Source organism: Bombyx mori, chromosome 5 (assembly GCF_030269925.1).
Source record: "Bombyx mori chromosome 5, ASM3026992v2".
Classification (NCBI taxonomy): Eukaryota; Metazoa; Arthropoda; class Insecta; order Lepidoptera; family Bombycidae; genus Bombyx; species Bombyx mori.
The window spans coordinates 10,526,733-10,548,276 of record NC_085111.1 but is presented as its reverse complement, the minus strand read 5'-3'; the positions used below and the strand labels follow the sequence as shown (position 1 = coordinate 10,548,276).

At 35.9% G+C, this 21,544-nt stretch overlaps 1 protein-coding gene across 2 annotated transcripts in view; it reads left to right on the top strand.

The window, feature by feature from the left end:
• The window catches only part of LOC101739648 (zinc finger protein 521), a 90,079-nt gene that overhangs the window by 48,359 nt on the left and 20,176 nt on the right, over positions 1-21,544 (top strand). Inside the window, exon 1 of one of the 2 annotated variants that reach the window (XM_021350603.3) lies at positions 12,289-12,854. The exons of the other annotated variant lie outside the window; for it this stretch is intronic. Coding sequence (XP_021206278.1) covers positions 12,752-12,854 — 103 coding nt within the window. The 5' untranslated portion in view covers positions 12,289-12,751. Of the gene's footprint in view, positions 1-12,288; positions 12,855-21,544 lie in introns of those variants that run through there. 2 annotated transcript variants of the gene reach the window in all.

Here is a 21,544-nt window from a genome sequence, read left to right as displayed (position 1 = left end):
CAAAGTTTTTGCTTCACGTATTAATGTATAGATAATTTACCAGCCACTCGAGCCATCTTTAAATAATCATAACTAATTTGCCGTTGAAGTCGGTGTGAAGACTTAGATGTCTTAAAATTATTGTTTTTTTAGACACTGACACAGCTACCTACAAACAATACATATATAACTTTATAAATGTTATCATTAAATTAAAATTTAATGTTCAAGATTCGAGCCTAAATCTAACATGAGCTTTTTTCGACCAAACTAAAGCCGTATAAATATAGTTGGTTTGTAATACTGACTTATTAATATTTAAATTAGAGACATTGCGTCGGATAATATTTTAAATGAAAAAAACTCATGCTGACTCTATGAAGGTAACGTTTGCAGAAACAAGATCAGACTCCATGGTTCTGATATCCTTAATAATCGTGGGTATACTAAATCACTGCGGTGCTTATCCTAATAAATGTTTGAAACGAGCCCTTCTCGAGCGGGAATACTTAAAAGGCGGAAGTCCATCTAGCGTAGTCGGGCTGGAGGCCGGACGCACGCGCCACTGCCGCCCTGTTAAGAGGGCGAGGTTTCCTGTCCGCTCACTAGCCAGCAATAAAGTTTCCTTATGCAAATATTACCCGTTTCTTAGGAAGCCGTGTTCGTCCTCACCAAGAAATAATTATCCTTTATTGTAATGTCAGACTGTATTTTATAAATGAAATTATATTATGAGTGACGTTCTGGGTTTAAATAAATGGATAAAAAAAAAAACAATATTTTTGTTTTCCAAATCTTACGATATCTACGACGAGCGAACTAACCCATACACACAGATCACTGATTTTTTCGCTGGATCTTTTCAGTGGGTCGTGATTCCGATCCGGTGGTAGATTCTGCGAAACACTGCTCTTGCTTCTTCTTCTTCTTTCTTTCCTATTACCTTCTGCTGCTGCTGGGGTGTCGGGCTCGAATTAAATCCTTCCATTTACATCGGTCTTGGGCAGTCTATTCTAGCTCCTTGCATGTCATGCCCAAGACGCCTAGTTCCTGCTCTACCGAGCAACGCCAAGCTGTTCTTTGTAACGATCTCCTTTTCCATTCGTATCTGTTTGGTAATCCTCCATAGCTCTTTGTTAGTGATGCTCTCAGGCGAAAATATTGTCAAAATTTGAAGTAGGCATTTATTCACAAGCACTGCTCTTGCCAAGGTCAGCCAATTCTCTCAGGTTGAGCCCGTAAGCTCACCTACCCGTCCGCGCGAATTTTGGCGTTCAGCTCCTTTGGCTATCAAAGAATAGGTAGGGTTAAACGAGATGTCAAAACAAAGTGAAATATCTGATGGTATTATTAGAAACCATGGCTACGGTAGGTATGTACCTACGAATTCAAATTGTATCACATTTTAGTGGTCTAGTGATTGGTTGGTGATGAATTGAAGCGTGGAATGCAGGTGCCTCCGACAGAGCACGACCGCAGCATCACCTGCTCGTCGGAGCTACGTGCCGATCCGCCCGACGTCTGCGGCGCATTATCGATGCCACAAATTATTGCCATTCTGCTATTGAAACATTTCATAACTCGTCTCTGAAATAGAACAGGTGCGATTCAAAATTAGAAGATTTTCTGTGTGACTCACAAAATTTATTTAATGAATCATCTTAAAATTGTTTTGAGTTTTTCTTGCAAATTTATTTCCTAATATAGTTTAATTATGAATTAATATTTGGTACTAATAGGGAGAGTAATATTTTTCTTTTTACTTGATTTATCCTCTCACATTTTATATAATCAGAACGCTTAAAAAGTAATCACGTAATTACGTGATTCGTCAAATTTAATACCAGGGCGTGACGTATAGGTAGGTATTCAACCACAAGGAGAATAACTCCGAGCCGCATAATTCACCAAAAGGTGGTAAAAAGTTATTGTCGCAATCCGTGGTAATCGCAGATCACGATTGTGGCTCGACAAGCCTCAACAACTGTATTTGTCGCAGATTCTATTATTTTCAATTATGTTGTGTCCATGCTTGCTTGTTTACAGAAAACAGAAAACAGAAAAACCACTCGTTTCTCAAAGTCTCAAGAAAAATTAGAATGTGAAGATGAAAAAAAGCTTTTCTTTTTTTTTTCATTTTAATTTCATAACTACTTTTAAACGGCTACCGGAGCTTGCATACATTGCCACGAAAATGCCGCCAACCGCGTTAAGGCTGAAATCAAAATTATCTAGAACGCACATTTTTCCAATAAATTTTTGTCTCAAAGAAATATCGTTATGGACACTACTATTTACGCATACCCATTTATATCACTCCGTAGTCGTGCTATTGTTAATTTGTCTACTAATTAAACGCTAAACCTAAATCGATTTGTATATTGTGTCAATACCATCTAGCATGAAATGGGAAATATTGCGAAGAAGAAAAACTAAGAGAGATTTTATAGCATTACAATTAACTTTATGATTTTAAGGAGATGAAAGAGGCGTTATTAAAATTTAAATAAATGTCTATTTAAAAAAACACTTCATGGCCAGTGTATTATCGGGCGCAAAAATGACCTCTGCGTTTAGGCGCTGCTTGCTCTGAGGCCGCGCGGAACTGTCACCAAACTGGGCATGTCTTTTACTTCGTTCCACTAAACTCACGATTTCTCCTAAAAAAAGTCTGAATGCACTGTTATCCAGGAACCCATTCCCACGCCTGCAACCATAAGCCAGGGTCGGCTATTTATTGTAAATAAATAAATTACTTAACACAATTTTCTTTTTAACGATTCTAATAATATTGTTGCAATATCGAGAACATATCTGACCTTGTAACTCGAAGTGGAATTTGAGTTATTAACCGACTTCCCTTGAAAACGACACAGGACCCGACACGAAATTAAGGGGAAGGTAAAAGAAAAGGTCATCTGCCAGATTTTTACACTATTTTATTTTTTTATCTACACTATAGGTAGCGATTACCACATTGAATAAGTATTTCGCTCTTTTTTATAGATGTAGTTTTTTTCTGATAAAAGGATTGCTCTTTCGCCTGAAGGTCTTTTGCGCTTGACTAAGATGGGTCGGCCAGCACAAGTTCAATAAGGAGATGTGAGCTTCGCTAACAACTGCCCAAAGGCCTAATAGCTTTCAGCAACAGCTTCACAAGTGCCATTGCACAACTAGTAGCTTCAAAGACTGTCAAGATGAATATTAATATGACAAAAAAAAAGATAAGTAGCAAAGCAGCGTTTTTTTACTATTACAAATAGACCGTTTCTTTTATTGCACAGGTACGAGAAAATGTTTTTGTAGAGCTATTTATTGGCTTTACTTTTGCCTTATATTTTGGATTAATTCTAAGGGATGTATCGAGAAAAGTAGTGACATTTTTGTTTATTATGCCACCAGAATCCCGATACTCCAGATACCCAGATCCGGAAATAGAACCCTTATCTGATAGTACGGGCACCAATTTCTAGGCTATCTCATTTTTATGAATAATTTTTTGACGATGTGATTGACGAATTTAACAAGATTTACCACAATGGGATGAATGACTCGGGAACGCATAGAGGATAAACAGACAGTTGATTTTCAGACGAATATTTACAATAAGAAAGACTAATTAAAAAGTATGACTATAAAAAAAGTATTCATTGAATAAAATAATTAAGTAATAAGTTATTTATCGATGGCATACAAGAATATTAAAAGACCATAACGATTTCACCCTTTAGGCACAACGAACACCTAACACGATCAGCAATATAAGTTTTGAAATAATAATCAGTGTTATGTGGTAATTATGCCTCAACAAAAGAAATTGTTGCTGTCGTTACATTGTATGCTAACGACATTTAAGTAATTGGCGATTGGCCTTTAAAGTAAAACTATCACGTTCATCTCTATTGTCGATTTATTGAGAATCGTTCTTTCGAAAAGAAGCACACGGCCCTTATTCACAGGACTTCCGGTGGCTGCGAATGGTATTGTTCACGCCCATCCATTTACAATGATTTCACGAGGGGTGACGATCTATAGATTTTAATTAGTTCTATAGATCAATATTTCGTTGATCAAGTTGAGAGTAAAAAAAACAATTATTTTCCTTATTGCATTAGTAAGAGCGCTTGGGAGATACTAGGAGGATCAAAAAGTAGTGGGAATGAGATAGAATTTATCGACTATTGATAATTTAATAATTGATTTTTCTACATAGTCGCCGAGTCTTTCTACACACCGAGTCCAGCGCATTTCCAAAGCTTCAATCCCTTCCAAAAAAAAGATTTGGCTTGGTCCCCCAAAAAGCTCTCCAAGACACCTATCACCTCGTTATCGTCTTCGTACCTGTTTCCCCTTAAGTACTCTTTCATTTTGGGGAACAGATAAAAATCACTAGGCGCCAAATCTGATGAATAAGAGGGGTGGTCAACCAATTCGAAGCCAGCTTGCTGAATGGCAGCCATTGCAACTGCTGACCTGTGTGCGGGTGCATTGTCGTGATGAAACAGTACGCCCCTTCGAAGTTTCCCTCTCCTTTTCTCTTTGATGGCATTCCTCAACTTGGAAATTAAAGTTGCATAATATTGGCCTGTAATAGTGGTTCCACGCTCTAGGTAATCAATCAACAATATCCCTTCTGAATCCCAAAATATTGAGGCCATAACCTTGCCCACCGATGCCGCGACACGAAACTTCTTCGGGGTCGGTGATGATGACCGTTTCCATTGCGAAGATTGCTGTTTTGTTTCGGGATCAAAATGATGGACCCATGTTTCGCTCATTGTTACGAAACGAGACAAAAAGTTTTCAGAATCTTTTTGAAACTTGTCCAACAATATCTTCGAAATGTCAAGTCGATTTTGTTTCTGACTGTCGGTTAGCATTCTCGGTACCCATCTTGAAGAGACTTTTCATATTTAAAGATTGTTTCAATATGGATTTAATACTTCCATATGAAATGCCCGTTTCTTTTATTAAGTATCGGATGGTAACTCTTCGATCGCTCAATACAATTTTCTCGACTTTCGCAACATTTTTTTGGGTGACTGACGTCGATGGACGGCCGCAACGATGTTCGTCTTCCGTGTTCGTTCTCCGTACTCGAAACTGAGAAGCCCACCTTGCGACAGTGGAATACAGCGGAGCAGACTCTTCTAATGTTGTCTCCAAATCGCAATGAACATCTTGCGTCGTTAACTTTTTTAAACAAAGGTATTTAATAACGGCTCGCGCTTCATTTTTCTCCACTTTCGAGAACACGTTTCGACACAAAGCAAACAAATGACTACTACATTCAGAAAAAAACAATAGAGAATCGAAGACTTTTTTCTTTATTAATATTACAAATATGTAACTGTGCTATGCCTACTAGTTTTTTTTTTCTTAGCAAGGAGTATGTCGTTCACAGTGCTTTTTGATGCCTCCTCGTATTGAAGAGGGAGTTTTTTTCCATGTTCTACTCGCTAAAATAAAAGAAATCGAAAGATCTGAGTAGGTACAAGGAAAAAAAAACATACAGTCCGATTTAAGAACCTTCTCTTGAAGTCGATTAGTAAGCAAAGTTAGAATTGTTGCGTATAGATTTCTAAACCTCCTATTATCATAAGAAACAGAATAAAATTCGTGCCGCCGCGGTATCTAGCTCAGAGGCGTGAAACGTAGAGGCTGTCACATCACCGGATAAGATCAGGCGTTACGGTCACGTATGGCTCCACTCCCACGTCTTAATTGACCTATTTCGTGTGTGATGTCGCGATGCAAGAGAGCGGCCTGCCTCTGGGATACCATCTCCGCAGATACGTGATGTCGCGTATTCTTCAGCTAGCTAACTTATCAATTCTTGCTACACTGTTTGACAAGCTGTGTACGCCGACGGTCTCATCTGATTCTGTTCGTCTGATCCAATTCGATAATTTGTTGATAATTGGTTGTATTGATATATACAGTATTTATTTTTATTTAAACTAAAATAACACTAACTTTAAAATTAATGAGAATTTTTAATGCACAAAAAAATCCTCAGTATATATGCGATATAATAATAAAAAATTAAAATAAGTTAAATTGAAGTATGGCCTTTATTGTCAACAATTTTAACACGTTTCGGCAATAAGTGTATTCTACAAAGTTAAAATTAAAGGTGTCCAAGTAAAGTGTCATAAACGATGTGGCAGTGGCTAGTGTTAAGTTGATTACATCAAAGTCGGGGACACCATTTTGTTGAGAGGAACGTTTATAACGTAGATTTACATGTCCGTGTTGGAATCTTGCTCGTTTGCGGTTGCTCTTATTTCACCTAAGGTTTTGTCACGACCGCCTAATTATATTTTTTGTAGTAATTTTTTAATTGCGTCGCATATAGCTGGTTAGCTTTGTTCATATGACATTTTAAGCTCCGTTGTTATGATTGTTATTACAACCGGTCTCGGAAGATTGTATGTAAAAATAATAATCAATTGTTTAAAATAATAATAAAATTCCTGCCAAGGGAAGATATTTGTATGATAAATATAAATGTCTTTTCCAGGGTTATGGATGTATATTAAATTTATGTATGTGTATAATAAAAATCTTACCTTTATTTCCGTTATCTGGTACCTGTAACACAAGTTCTTAACGAACTTATCACGGGACCAGTCATCATGTCGTGATCGTTAGTAAATATTTATTAATAATCAAGATTACAGTGAAAAAGCAAGAATAGTGAAAATTTTTAAATTACATAACTTTTATCGTTATATAAATGTGGTTCTTACGGTTTTATTGGGAGCCAAGGCGTATTATTCGCAGGTACCGTCCTCTCTTTGTGCTGCTAAGCAATCATCTAATTCTCTGATTCAAATTTTAACATAGCTGTCATACTAATGCAATGAAAGCGTCAACCTAGTGTGTGACGTATGTTCAAGGTATAAGGTCGATGAAGGCGTACCGTTTGAAAACACTTAGGCCGTGAAATCATAAGTTAATGTTATGAAAACAGACATGACTTTTATTCATGTTATTTTAAATTTACTTAAAATCATTATGTTGGTAAATTGCCCGGTCACATGCTCAGACCACCTACAGTATACAACTACGACGCTATCTCATGACGCGATCGTGGAACAAAAACTTCACCCCCGTTGATTTGTTTGCTTGTGTGGCCTTCGTTTTACGCTCATCGAGGGTTGATCGTTTGTGAACGCACAAAATAATCTTCAAGTGGCTGCACGGTTTGTTATCGCAATGATAGATAAAAAAAAAAACGGCTAAAGAACTTTTAGATCACAATATTTTGTGTTTGGCTGGTTTGGCATTCAGACACTTTTTCTTTTCCAATAGAATATTGCCGTGAAAAATCTCTCTTTACGTTGTATTCTATTTTATTATGTAACGCAACGAAGCAGTGTTGATAATGTATTTTAAAAATTTTTCAAAGTTCAGTTTGTAAAAAATAGTACCACGTCCATTTCGCAAACTCCCGAAAATTATATTAAAACTACTTTTAAGGCTTAATCGGGAGTTTTTTAATATCCTTACATTATTTCCGACTTCTCGAATATCTTACTGTCTTAGTGATGATGGATGAAATATTATACTATAATATCATGAGGCTAAACTTTAACTATAAAAAGAGCTTTCATTGGGTCATGGAAAATAAGAAAAAAATCTAAAAATTAGTTATTGTTATAAACAATCTCATTTGTAAGTTTATTAATATTATGTCACGTAACCTTATCCTCAATTTAACAAAGAGACACAGAGATAAAGCATATTTTTAATCACTTTTATTCGTGTGTCAGAAACGTTGTTTTCCAATACCACGATGACGCGCCTAGTGAATTAAGCTGTAGGCGCGTAGCTGTGTCGGAATGACGGCTGTCTCGTTGATTTATTAGAACGCGAGGAGACGTACCGGGTCCCTTCCCTGACTCCCCTGGGACCCTCAGGTACGGCAGCAAAAAAAACTTGGGTGTTTGTTGACAACGCGACTTCGTCATGGTCGGAAATAAATATTTGGATGGAATTCAAAGATTAGTGCTACAAAAAAAAACGTTTGCATTAGTAATTTTCTTCATTTTTAGTGTAGTTAATAATTCATACGTCATTAGTTAATTGTAAAACTAATTTTGCGTGTTATATTTTTATTTCCTAAATGTATAGTTATTATCGTATCACGTTATCACAAAATCAGGTATCCGGATTTTTTCGGCATTTTGTACTTTCCAATTTGACGTTTGATTAAAAATATCATTGAACGACATTATGTCTATTCCTGATCATTATGAGTATAATTAACACAGTGAAATGTTAATGAGGTGGCACATCTCAAGACACCTCGGAGAGTCAAAATCAAGGATTAAGCGAATCTTTCCTTCCTAGGACGGAGAGTACGATGCGATGTTAACGATTCTCATTCAATATTCAAAGCATCTGGCACTTCCTAGTTTCATGACACGGGCAAAGTTCGAAATTTCACGAATTTACCAAAATAGATAGTTACATAACTGACAATACGATTGCGAGGTAATCGTTTTTTAAAATGGCTTTTGATAAAAAAATTCGATAATTTTTTTTCGATTTCGGTAAATGGTCCTAGCGATGTTACCGGTTGCAGAGCGTGTGTGAGCCCGCGCGTCTTGGTAGCAATATCCTGCCTGATGCTGCTTATGGCTTACAGTCTGTTTTAGATTTCGACCTCATGTCGATAAGTAGCACCAGGTGGGCTACTATACTTATAATAACACAACGTATATAGTCTATCTGAATATTTAAATTAAATTTTTTGTGATGAGGCTCATTATCATGGGCATGTGTCGCTAGATGGCAATGTCTATCATATGATAAAATATGAAATAATAATGTTTGAAGCACTGCATTCAATATGAAACAATGATACTTACTCTTATATGAAACACGACAATTATACCTTAATACCTTAAATTAAGTCAATTATTGTTTCTACGCTAACGTGAAAGTGTGTTTGCTTAACATACATTTCACTATTCGACTCCTAAAACGGTCTTACACCCATCAAATAGTTTTTTCAGTGATGGGTCATTGTTGTGTAATCTGTAATAAGGTCCAAAAAGGAAGGTACGTAAAGGGAGCTGAAACATGACCCTCATCACGATCAGACATTGGACAACACATTGTCAGGGCATTCTGCGATAAGGAGCACTTTTTACTAATACTTTATTCAGGGTTGGGAGGCTTAGCTCTGTGACAGACTAATCGTACACGTCACAAGCGAGGTGCAGCCCGCTAAAGTATTAATGTTTAACCCTTTCGTTGTGCCAGCCGGTCGCCACCCGACAACTCGTTGTCAATCCCGTTCGGAGCGTCACGTGAATCTTTAATGTTCATTAATTTGTCGGATTCCCTGTACGGCTGAACGTTTAACTTCATATTCAGATTAACTGGTACATGTTATGTTATGTTATCGTTTGCGTGGCGATATTGTCTTTATTTGTTTGAAATACGAATTTGAAGCTGGATTAATACAGCCCATGGATTAATACAACAATTGTAACTATACTTGAGACCTTAGAACTTATATCTCAAGGTGGGTGGCGCATTTACATTGTAGATGTCTATGGGCTCCAGTAACCACTTAACACCAGGTGGACTGTGAGCTTCGTCCACTCATCTAAGCAATAAATAAATAAAATAAAAAATACAGTCTAAATAATAACAGGAATTCAGCTTCACAACCTCGTGTATCACTGTAGTTGAAAACTCAATAAATAATCTTATAACTACAGTTATGTGAAATTTCATATGAAAAAAATGATCGATTTTATCGAGTATGAAGAAAATTGTCGTGCGTCCGTCTTCGAGTTGCTTTGGTGTTATTGACGTAGACTGATAAATAAGATTACAGCCCGACTGGTGCTAATCTTATTAGAGCTCCTTGGATATCAGGCCACGAAATACCAATAGCGTCAGAGTTACCAAGTTTACAAGAATGTGAATAAATTTTGGTGTCATTAAATTTTATACAACCATATACCTTTAAACAAGTTTACAACTTTTTTCTTGTTTAATAACTTTAAAATTATTCCGATAGTAAACATAATAGAAATATTGAAAATCTCAAATTGTTACTATTGCTATAGCGTCGATAAGATTTTATTTACGAAACTAAAAAAGTTCTTGGTAAAAAAAAAACAGTTAGCATTGTAAAGTTAAAATATGTTTGTGGTTGTTCTAAAATTTTATGAATTTTAATAACAGGCTCTTATTCGAATGTAACTCTTCGTCTGACTAGATATTTTAGTTTTTTAGTCGATTGTTTTACTATTATATTCATCCTGGTTATAACTTAATGATATCTTTTGCCGATTGATAAATTGGTTATAATAATTCGCAATTATATCCCCACTGTAGATATATATATATTTTATTGCCCTTGTAGGCAACGGCAATACGGCCCACCTGATGGTGAGTGGTTACCGTCGCCCATGGACTTCAGCAATGCCAGGGGCAGAGGCAAGCCGCTCCCTACAAAAAAAAAATATAAATTAATTAAATTAACTAAATTAAATAAATTATAAATATGTAGTCCCTACTCAGTATTTATCAAACATAAGCGAACGAATGTTTCAATAAAATTACAATGAAAATACCATTGTCCACTATAATTATTTCATAAAATTATTTTAACTTAACCAAATTCGACTATTAAAATAAACTGGCTGTAAATTACTTTCTAACAAAAAAAAAAATGAAGAGCGAATAAAACAATCCAAGCTTAGAACAGAACCGATGCCAAACTAATCCCTCGAGTACCTACATTTGTATGCCCATATTTCTCGAGTTTATCCGTAAAATTACAGCAGTTGGTGTCGTCCTTGTAATCCAACTAATATATGCACAACTAAAAGGCTTCGTCTCGGAAACACGGTCGCCTGTATCGCTCCCCGGGGACCGATCACTGGACATCGGGTGACCGATACTTAAATCCTTTTGAATATTATAATCCCCAGTAAATACCGTAGGAGCAAATTAAATATCTTTCTGATAAATTGCCTTGGCTTATTCATGGCAGTAGATTAGAAGTACAAAATAACCTTCAGGTGTATTTAATACTAGGTTTAGTACAAAAAAGGAGTATTTTTTTGGTGCAAATTGAATGAAAACTATTAGTGGAGGAATACTGTTTTTAGTTAAGTTTGAACTGGAGCGCATCGAAGTGAAGGGTGTGCGGGGCGATGGCGCCCATTGGCCGCGCCTACCACTGTGGGTGGAACGGGAAAAATCAATTCAGCTTTCCTCGACGTTCCATATTTGAAAAGCTTTTACTGTCATCTTTCTGTTACACGGTTCATTATTCACGCCGTACCCGTGTAGGTTTGATCCCCATCCATCACGAATGCATCGCATCAATTCACGATTGATCGTTAAAAGCAACTCCTGGGATTTTTTGTCCTTAAAACATCGTACGTAATTGACAAACAAAAGACAACTAAGGACCCGGATCAGGGTAATAATTTTACGAACTAGTTATGGTTATGTTGGGGACAGTTCAATTGACGAGTAAACATAGTGATGTATAAATTTTAGAAATTTATTAAAAAAAGCACTAAGAAGTATTTTCAATAAAAAAAAGCTTATGTGATGAATATATCTATGATTACAACTATCTAGGTTCCCATTCCCAACTTGAATTGATACTGAGTATGTGACTTATAAGACAGCCAATACGTTGGGAAGATGAAATAAAGAGTGTAGCCGGGCCGCATTGGAGTCGAATGGCCAAAAATAGAGAATATTGGCAATCTTTAGCCGAGGCTCTTGTAGAGAGACAAGCTGTTTTGAAAACCACACCGAACGCCGAACGGAATACTTGATTATAAGTTGCATTTAAATTTAATTGATTATTAAGTAATTTATTAAGTTAGTAATTACTAAGTAAAACAGCAATAAAGGTTTATTATTATTATTATTTAAATTTTTACTTTCTCAGCTTGCGCTGGTAGTACTTTAGTGACATTTACGGACTCGCTCAAGTAAATGTCACGGTTTCTAGGGGTTGACTAATTAAGTGTGTTCTATTATTGCATTATGTGGTTGATCATCTATTTGCAGAAACTTTCTTACGATTCTGCACGTGTTTAATATAGCAGCTTTATTATTATGTGACTTAAAATGGTAATCAGGTATTGTAGTTGAGGTTGTAGTTATTGTTAAATGTCTTGAAAGCTGTAAGGGGGAGTGGGTGCTGGTAGGAGGAGGTCGTGTGGGCGGGGCGGACAGGCGGGGCGCAGGGTGCTGCAGTCCCGAGGTGCTGAGCTGCCGGGCGCCTCACCTCGCCCACTAGAGCTCATCGCTTCGGATTCACAGTCGCGCCGTACTCGCCGTTGTTGGCGCGCGTTCCGTTGCACCTCCGTTCTACTACACGCTACGACTACTCGAAAGAATCACTAACTCTTTAAGCCAACTGTCCTCAACTTAGCCGTTCGAAAACACCTGCCATTGAAACATAAAGGTGCATCTCGTATTCGTATTGTCATTAATTAACCCGATCGTCGGTAGGCACCCAAATAATTGCCGTGAAGGAAGCGTACGAAACGAAGCCCGCGACGGGCGCCCCTTCAATTATTAGTGACACCTGTCGGGCACGCGACGCGCATTAATTCGCAACCGCAAAAACAGTCCAAAATAACTGGATAATCGATGCACCTGCAGCGATTGATTGCCAGTGGACGTTCATTCGAATATTCGGAGTGTACGTCGCTGGCGTGACGGGAATTCGCCAAGGATTCCTGTCTAAAGGGCATACTGGCCGTGCGATATGATCATGCTATTCAAAGGTAACAGCAGTAGGCTGGAACATCTTATTGAAAAAATTCAAGCCAACAAAGAAAATCACGAAGTCACTTCAGAAGATTTAAAAGGTGAGTAATAATCATGTTTCAGGATTTCTGGCAATACGCCACATTTCATATATCGGAAAATATGTAGAATAATAATATATTACAATAGTACATAGATCCTAGTTACGTACTTGGTTCATCATTGATTGAAGCCTACCATAATATCTTATAATATATCAATAAATTTTTGCTAGCGAGTTATCTATCAACAATATTAGAGTCGTTTAGTTTACAGTTTAACCATAGAGTAAGATTTGAGTTTAACTCACGAGACATTCTTACTATTCCTATTTGTTATTTAAAAAATGTCCAGTTTCAGTACACCTACAAAGCTCTTCCAAAACATATTGCGTTAGTGAAAAATGACGTTTTTTTTAAAGTCTAATACTTACATACATTATTTAATATGTTTATTGTAGTAAACTAACAAAGTAATTGCATGAGTGTGTGTATTTATGAGCTATGTTAATCACGAGACGTTCCTTGAGCATAGTCTCTGTAAGAAAATAAAAAAAATGGCCAAATTAGTTTAAGAACATTCGCAATGAAGGCTTCCGTGGTTGAAATACTACAAAAATTATCTGAAACAAATAGGTACTATATTTCAATATCTCTACTTTATAATACTTTCAATTGAATTTTTTGGAAGTGCTTTTGAAGTTTAATTACTAAAGTTTTTCGAGAACATAGAAAAGTAGAACATATCTCTTCAATTATCAAACTGTTATTATTATTAATAATTTTATAATTTCAATTCACTATTCTATAGCGGCTCTAAATATCTTCCAATTTACAACGATGTAAGGCATTAATTATTACACCGTTGTAAATTTACGCATATATTCATGCTTCTTGTCTGTGTCATACGATAACAGTATCAAAATTGTACAATATATTATTAGATTAAAAATTTATAATAAATTGATCTTAATTTAGTCCCGTAATCAACAAACGAACCGAAATTATGCACTAAATATGATTTCGGGAGAACAAAATATCTTTTAACTGTAATCAATAGTAAAAGGGAATAACGTAGAAATTACCTTGATATCATATTACATAAAGAGGTTTTTTTTAGATAAATTGTTTTTTAAGTAATGTATTTAAACGAGGATGCTTATCAGCTCGTGCTGATCTATGAAAATGAAAAGTTCCGCTATTGTGGATCTTGGCAATGGTAATCTAAACAACATTAGGAGGCATTATAAACATTAATGTCACTAGACGTTTTTTGATTCGCGTAAATACGAAAACGAGCACGTGATACAAGGACAGTTACGAAAATTACTCCTTTTAATTAGAATTCTCTGTTTTACGCAAAGGGAAACTCGAAGGCGTTGCTTTGTGACATAAATAAATGCGCAAAAACCTACGATTTTCATTTATTTATCTTGATCACAATACCTGGAATGCAAGAAACAGAAAAATATGGTAATGCAAAGAAAGGCACGGTATTGAACATAAGATTGATCGCGATTGGAGTATAGTAGCAATAAAATAGAGTTTTACTTCCACTTCTGTTCTGACTCAGTTCACATACCAACAGAAAATTTTATTCCGTACAAATGTTTGGTTTCTCTTCAAAAACGGCTTAGGCCTTGTCGGTCAGTAAGATGGCGCCATTTTTATTCATCTAGCAATGACCCCAATTGTTGTAAACTTCAGTGCATGTTCACAGGACCACAGCATGACGTTAGAGCCATGAATTCTCCTAATTTAATCCTAATCTAATTCTCCTTAATCCTAAAGAAGCTAAATATGAGTCGAGCCAGTAAAAAGTTATTTCGAGGGGGAAAAAAGGTAAAGAAAGGTCTCAGCTATAAACTAAAAACTGATGGATTACAAAATTTGTTGATTTGTTCTTCATATTTAGGATATTTATTTATAAAATGTCGCAAGTGTAAAAATTAATGTACTGATATAAATACGTGTAATCGATTCGTTAATCTGCCATCCATTAAGGGTAGAATGTAAATATATGGCAGTAGTCCATTTGAAAATTAACTTCAAATAAATCCATTCCAATTAAGAAGACAGGTGCTATTTTAAAATAAAGTGTACACTTAATATATCTCAGCGACTTATCTTTTGGAAGGCTTTCATTGCAAAGTACGGTCTGGTTGTATTGTATTAGGTAACAGCTGATTTCAAATCCCTCGTTTATGTAAATTACAAAATTCACTTACGCTCATTAACTTTTTTTTGGGAAAATGTCATGGGTTGTAATTTTAACGATCGATATAAAAGGTCATAAATAATTACGAATTTGAAGTACACCTAACAAAAATTATTTCGACATTGTTCACGAAATACAAATTATAATTTCGTATTATACTATAATTTCTAGCAGATCATACATATTAATTAATAACATTGGCTTATTCAGTTTCTAAAAATGACAGTATGTAGTTTCAAAATACATATCTATCACAATCTAATTTGAAATAAAATTAACGGTACTTAAAAAAATCTGAATTTGGTCTTAATTTTGTTTCAAACATCAACCAAATCACAACGCGGTACTTTCATGTTCAACCGAAAATCATAATAGTATTCTTAAACATTTACTCGATTAGATTAAACCGCAAAAAGTGGTCAAAGGTGGGCAAAGCGATGATGGGTAAAGATGGGTAATTTATCTTCAAAAAGTCAGGTGTCAGGTAATTACTACTGGATTTCAGAATATTCTATTTTTAATTAATTGTATTTTAACTCTTTCGACTTTATCTTTTGTTTTTTGGGTAAATGGGACTCAATGTGACGTTTATGTAAATTTATGTATTATAGTAATGTGAGGCACAACAAAATTTCTTAGAGTTTATAGTTACTGATTTTTTACTGATGGTAGGGCGATATGAGCTTGCACGGCTGTCATCATCCTGCTTATTTTTTATGCAAATCAATCACACGTTCCGGTGCAATACAATTCAGAATGAGCACTAATTCGTTTCATGACTTTGCAAAAAACAATATGTTATTGTGATATCATTATCTTCAGTTTTCGCGGGTTTTAGACGTAATAAAAGTAGTTTTAACAGCCATAAAAGTAGTTTTAATTATTATGATCTTGTAAATTTCATAAATTCAGTACAATGGTGACTTCCACTTCACAGTGTTAATGTCTGAGCTCCGATAGCGACCTATCACTAGATTAGCGTGACTCCTTCTGCCCATCTACAGCAATAAAAAATAAAAAATCATATAAAATTTGTCCCCCTTTAAGTAAAGTTAACTTATAGTAATTAACGTTAAAAGTAAACATTTCTGTGAGGACACATGTATTGTCAAATACGTCAAAATTTCCTATCTAGATAAATAACACTCGTATAAGGTACCTACTAACCGTACTCGCCCGCTTCGCTGGGCATTTCAAATTAACATTATTATTTATTGTCCTTATTATTAGGGAGTCCAACACTCATATAAATATTAGCCTATCCATTAAGTACATGTATTTTCTACATGGATACCAAGTTTCAAGTCAATCGGATACATGGTTCAGTAGTTATAACGGAACATCCGTAAAAACCACTGTAGTGTTATATATTAGTATAAATTACAATCACAATTTCACTTGAAATGCCTCATTCAGATACTCGCCGAGTATAGACGATTACTAATGAATACGAGTATATTAAGCTCGGCTTATCCGTGTGTGTTCGGTACACGCCATGAAACTCGTATATTCTCCGCGGGGTGTCGGTTTTTTTTGGCACAAATCAAAAGGTTATTGGTTTGTGATCATGGGTGTTGTTAGCACGTTCGAACGAATTGTTCAAGATATTTCAATTTTTCAACGAGGGGTTACAGGATAAAAAGGCTAAAGGCCATGGCAGCCAGGCCCACGTCATACCCGGTTCAAATAATATTTAAGTTGACAAATAAACGAGTCTTTATGTGTCCCTCTTTTGGAAATGGTTTTAAAACAAACAGTTCAGTAGTAATGACCGTATAATAAATACATTAACTCGTTCTTAAGATTTCTATCATTTTAATGTTGTCTTTGAAAATACTTTAATTAGAACGTGGTAATAGGTACTGTAATCACCCGCACATCCCTAAAAAGCGTAATTATATAATCTACATAATATAACTAATTGATTATACCTATACATGATACTACTGTAACTAATAAGATCATAAAATGTGCTTATATTAAAAATATGTATTAATGTTCCGAAGAAGTTTATCATCAACGGAAAAACCGCGCTCTTTAGATTCGAGTAAAAAAAATTTAGGTTATCTCAATAAATCTCTGGAATATGAACTGAATCTTGAACAATTGTAGCTGGTACTGCTAGTAGCGATTGGCGTAGATTGTCGAGGCGCCGGTTGAGGTGTCACAGACAGACGGCGCAATTATTAGGAAGTGCGCTTCCGCCGCCCACCAGCCGCCGGCGCCAACATCGGCCGACGTATTGCCTGTAATCTGGTTCGCAGTGAGAATACGTAGGCATCTAGGCCCCCAGATAAATCTACAACAAAAAAAAAAAGTTTAATAAACATAAAATTTAGCAGTATCTGAAATGTTCGCCGTGCATTTGCGAAGAGATAATTAAGTTTTTTATGGTAACTGCAAATTGTTCCTCAATTAAAACGATGTCTGGCTCCGTGCCTGAGTGCAATCGTAACTAATTACGACTATCCTTCTACCGGACGCCCAAGTGATCAGTCCACCACTTATCATTGATACTGCGAATACCCCGTTATGTTTTAGGAAACTGTCTTTATCCGTTGCGCGCGTCTCATGCAGCTCTTGATCGTCGCGCAATATATAAACTTCATTGGTAATCGTGTAAATCAAATTAATTTAAATTAAATTAAGTCTTCGGCTGTCTCCAGAGATAACAGAAATTAAACAAATGTTAAATAAAAATCATGTTCCTCATTATCTTAAGTCATAGTTAAAAGGAAAAAATCATAAATAACAAGTTCATGAAGTGAATGAAGTTTAATCACATTCATATAGGTAAGTGTTAATAATTGAAACCAAATTCAAACCATTTATTATTTTGCCCATTATTTCAGATTGTACGTACGTATTTCCGGGGCGTAAAACGGAGGGACGCAGATTGAAATAAATAGCCCATCCTATTAAATGCGTTTTTCGGAAAAGAAATAGCACCGCGATAAGGCTGATATTATTATATAAACTATAAAAAAGTCAGGTTCGGAGAACACAGTCAAAAAAAATCATGCAATACATTTTACTGCGTATTAATTTAAGATAATACATTTATTTACTGCTCTAGATTAACTGAAGCGCCGGGCTTGTATTATAGTACGAGTAATAACTTGTTAATATTTCCCACTAATATGATCACATGAATACTAACTTTTTTTTGTTGTTTTCGTGTTGGGGGCCCTCCCTTAAGCATGTGGATTCTTGTGGTCTTGACGGTCCACAGATGTTGAGAGCGGACCACGTGCTCGAGGATTTTTTTAGGGCCTTACCCACTAAACGACTCTCCTTGTCCTCCTCTTTCCCGACGAGCGATCTCCGTCCGGGGTGGGTAGGGCCCTAAAACATCCTTGGGCTCATAGTCTGCTCTCAACATCTACAGATTGTCAAATCACACATACCCTACACGCCACCTAGGCGTGGGGACCTCGTAGGAGGTTCGGCACCAGCCTGATGTTCCAGTATACCCTGCTGAGACAGAGCCAGCGCACCGGATCGGAACACAATATACTGCCGACGGGCTTACTCATACGCCGGGCTACTCTCTCACACGTTCGGCGACGACGGCGACCACGGAAACTGGTACCACATTGACTGTTCGGGCGAAGGTCGTGGGTTGGATTCCCACATCGGACAAACAGTCGTATGAGGAAGAGGTTTATTTGCTCTTTGTTTAGGAGTTTATATAATACTAGCCGTACTCGACCGCTTCGCTGCGCATTTAAAATTAGCATTATTATTTATGGTCATTATTATTAGGGAGTCCAACGCTCATATAAATATTATTCTATCCATTAAGGACATGTATTTTCTACATGGATACCAAGTTTCAAGTCGATCAGATGCACGGTTCAGTAGTTATAACGGAACATCCGTAAAAACCACTGTAGATTTCAAATTCAAATTCAAATTCAAATTCAAATTCAAATTCAAAATCATTTATTTCAACTTGGATGTCATCAAAAACACACTTGTTGAATGTCAAAATGTAAAAGAAAATGTTAACTCTACCACCGGTTCCAAAAAAGCCACAGTCCTGAGAAGAACCGGCGAAACAAACTCAGCGGGCTTTTTTATGTATTTTCTCAACTATTTTCTTCTTTTTTTTTTTTAAAACAAGAAAACATATTTACAGTATACAAAAAGACAAGTCAAAAAAATACAATTCAAATAAATAATAATAATAATGAAAAATGAAAAGGCCAGGAGCGAACGCCTCATTCCCACGTAGTGCCATCTAGTAAAAAATCCTTAACTTTATAATATGCGTTGTTGCACAAACGTTCCTTGACAGTTTTCTTAAATCTATGAACAGGTAGTAGTTGAACGTTTTGTGGGATCTTGTTGAAAAGTTGTACACCCAGCCCCCTGAAAGAGTTGCTTATTTTCTTAATTCGAGCCGCCGGTAACGCAAGCCTATGTTTGTTCCTAGTGTTCACATTATGCAAATCGCAGACTCTGGGGAATTCTACAATGTTTTTACGCACGTACAATAAATTTTCAAAAATGTATTGGGACGCTAAAGTTAGAATTTTGATTTCCTTAAACTTGTCCCTCAAGGATTCCCTCGGGTGCATATTATAAATAGCACGAATAGCCCTCTTCTGCAGGATGAAAATCGTTTCAACATCGGCAGCATTGCCCCACAGCAAAATGCCATAGGACATAACACTATGAAAATAACTGAAATAAACTAGACGTGCCGTATCTTCATCAGTATACGTTCGTATTTTTTTTACCGCAAACGCTGCAGAACTAAGTCTATTCGCTAACTTGCATATGTGAGGACCCCACTGCAGCCTGGAATCAACTGTTATACCAAGAAAAACTGTCGAATCAACAAGCTCCAGTGTCTCTCCACTTACAATGATATTAGTGTCTACTTGTCTAACATTGGGTGTGGTAAATTTTATACATTTTGTTTTTTTGTTATTTAATAACAGATTATTAACACTAAACCAATGTACCACGCGCGAGATAGCATCATTCACATCGTCATAATCTTCCAATTGTCGTTTAATTTTAAACAATAAGGATGTATCATCAGCGAATAATACGACCTCGTGACGGGTGTCAATAAACTTTGGTAAATCATTGATATACACAAGAAATAAGAAGGGACCCAATATGGAACCCTGAGGAACACCCATATTAAGTAAGACACCGGAAGATCTCTTTCCTTTAACGTCTACCTTTTGGATTCTTCCGGATAAATAAGATTTAATAAGTTCTAATGAAACGCCCCTAATACCATAATGGTGTAATTTCCTCAACAATGTATTATGCTCAACACAATCAAAAGCTTTAGATAAGTCGCAGAATACCCCAAGGGCATTATGCGATTCCTCCCAAGCCTGAAAAATATTTTTAATAAGATCTACACCTGCATCAATAGTCGAACGACCTCTAGTGAATCCATATTGTTTGTTATGAAGCAGGTTATTGGAATAGAAATGGTTCAAAAGCTGTACCAAAATAATTTTTTCAAAAATTTTACTCAATGTAGGTAGTACTGAAATGGGTCTAAAGTTAGTGGGGTCAAAAGTACTACCAGATTTAAATAGAGGTATTATTTTACTATATTTCATTAGATCAGGAAACACACCATTATAAATACAGTCATTAAATATTGTAGCAAGGTAAGGTGCGATTATATCAATAATGGATTTTATAACCTTAATTGATATTCCCCATAAATCACCAGTTTTTTTAATATTAATGGTCTTGAAATTATCAATTATGTCCTTTATAGCAATATTTGTGAACTTAAAGTTAACACTGCATTCATCAACATGATCTTGCAGTAATGATTCGGCGACGGTAGGAGATGAAATTAAAGATTTTGTAGTAGAAGCTGGGATATCAGCAAAGTAGCGCTCAAAAGCACTGGCCACTTCTTGATGAGAAGTTATTATTTTATCATTGATTTTCAAAATTGATTCAGCATTGCTGTTTCTGACATTCCCAGTCTCCCTATTAATGATATTCCAAGTCATTTTAATTTTGTCAGGTGCATTTTTTATAAGTTTGCCTAAGTGCAATGACTTGGCCAATGTACAGACTTTTTTAAAAAGTTTGGAATATTTACAGATATACTCATGAAATGACTTATTATGATTATAGGATTTTTCATGATAAAGGTCATATAATCTCTGCCTACTTTTGTGAATTCCAACAGTCGCCCATTCATTGAATGATCTTTTATTATGTAAGATCAGAATTTATATATTAGTATTTATATATTAGTATAGATATAAGTATGCTCTGATTCCCCATAATATGAGAATCCTAATTTGGAGCAGGATGACTGTGCATGAAAATAATAATTTAAAATCAGTTCTATTAGAAGTCCACATGTACGATAGCATTAAGGCTAGCGTGACAGAAAAAGATCAATAATAATGTTAGAAAAAAACCCCATGTGTAATACAGTCGCAAAGACGCAGTTACAAAATCTTCATCGCAATAAATAACCAGAACCGTGAACTTGTTTATGGGTGCGCCAGCCTGGATTTCTTATCATTGATTT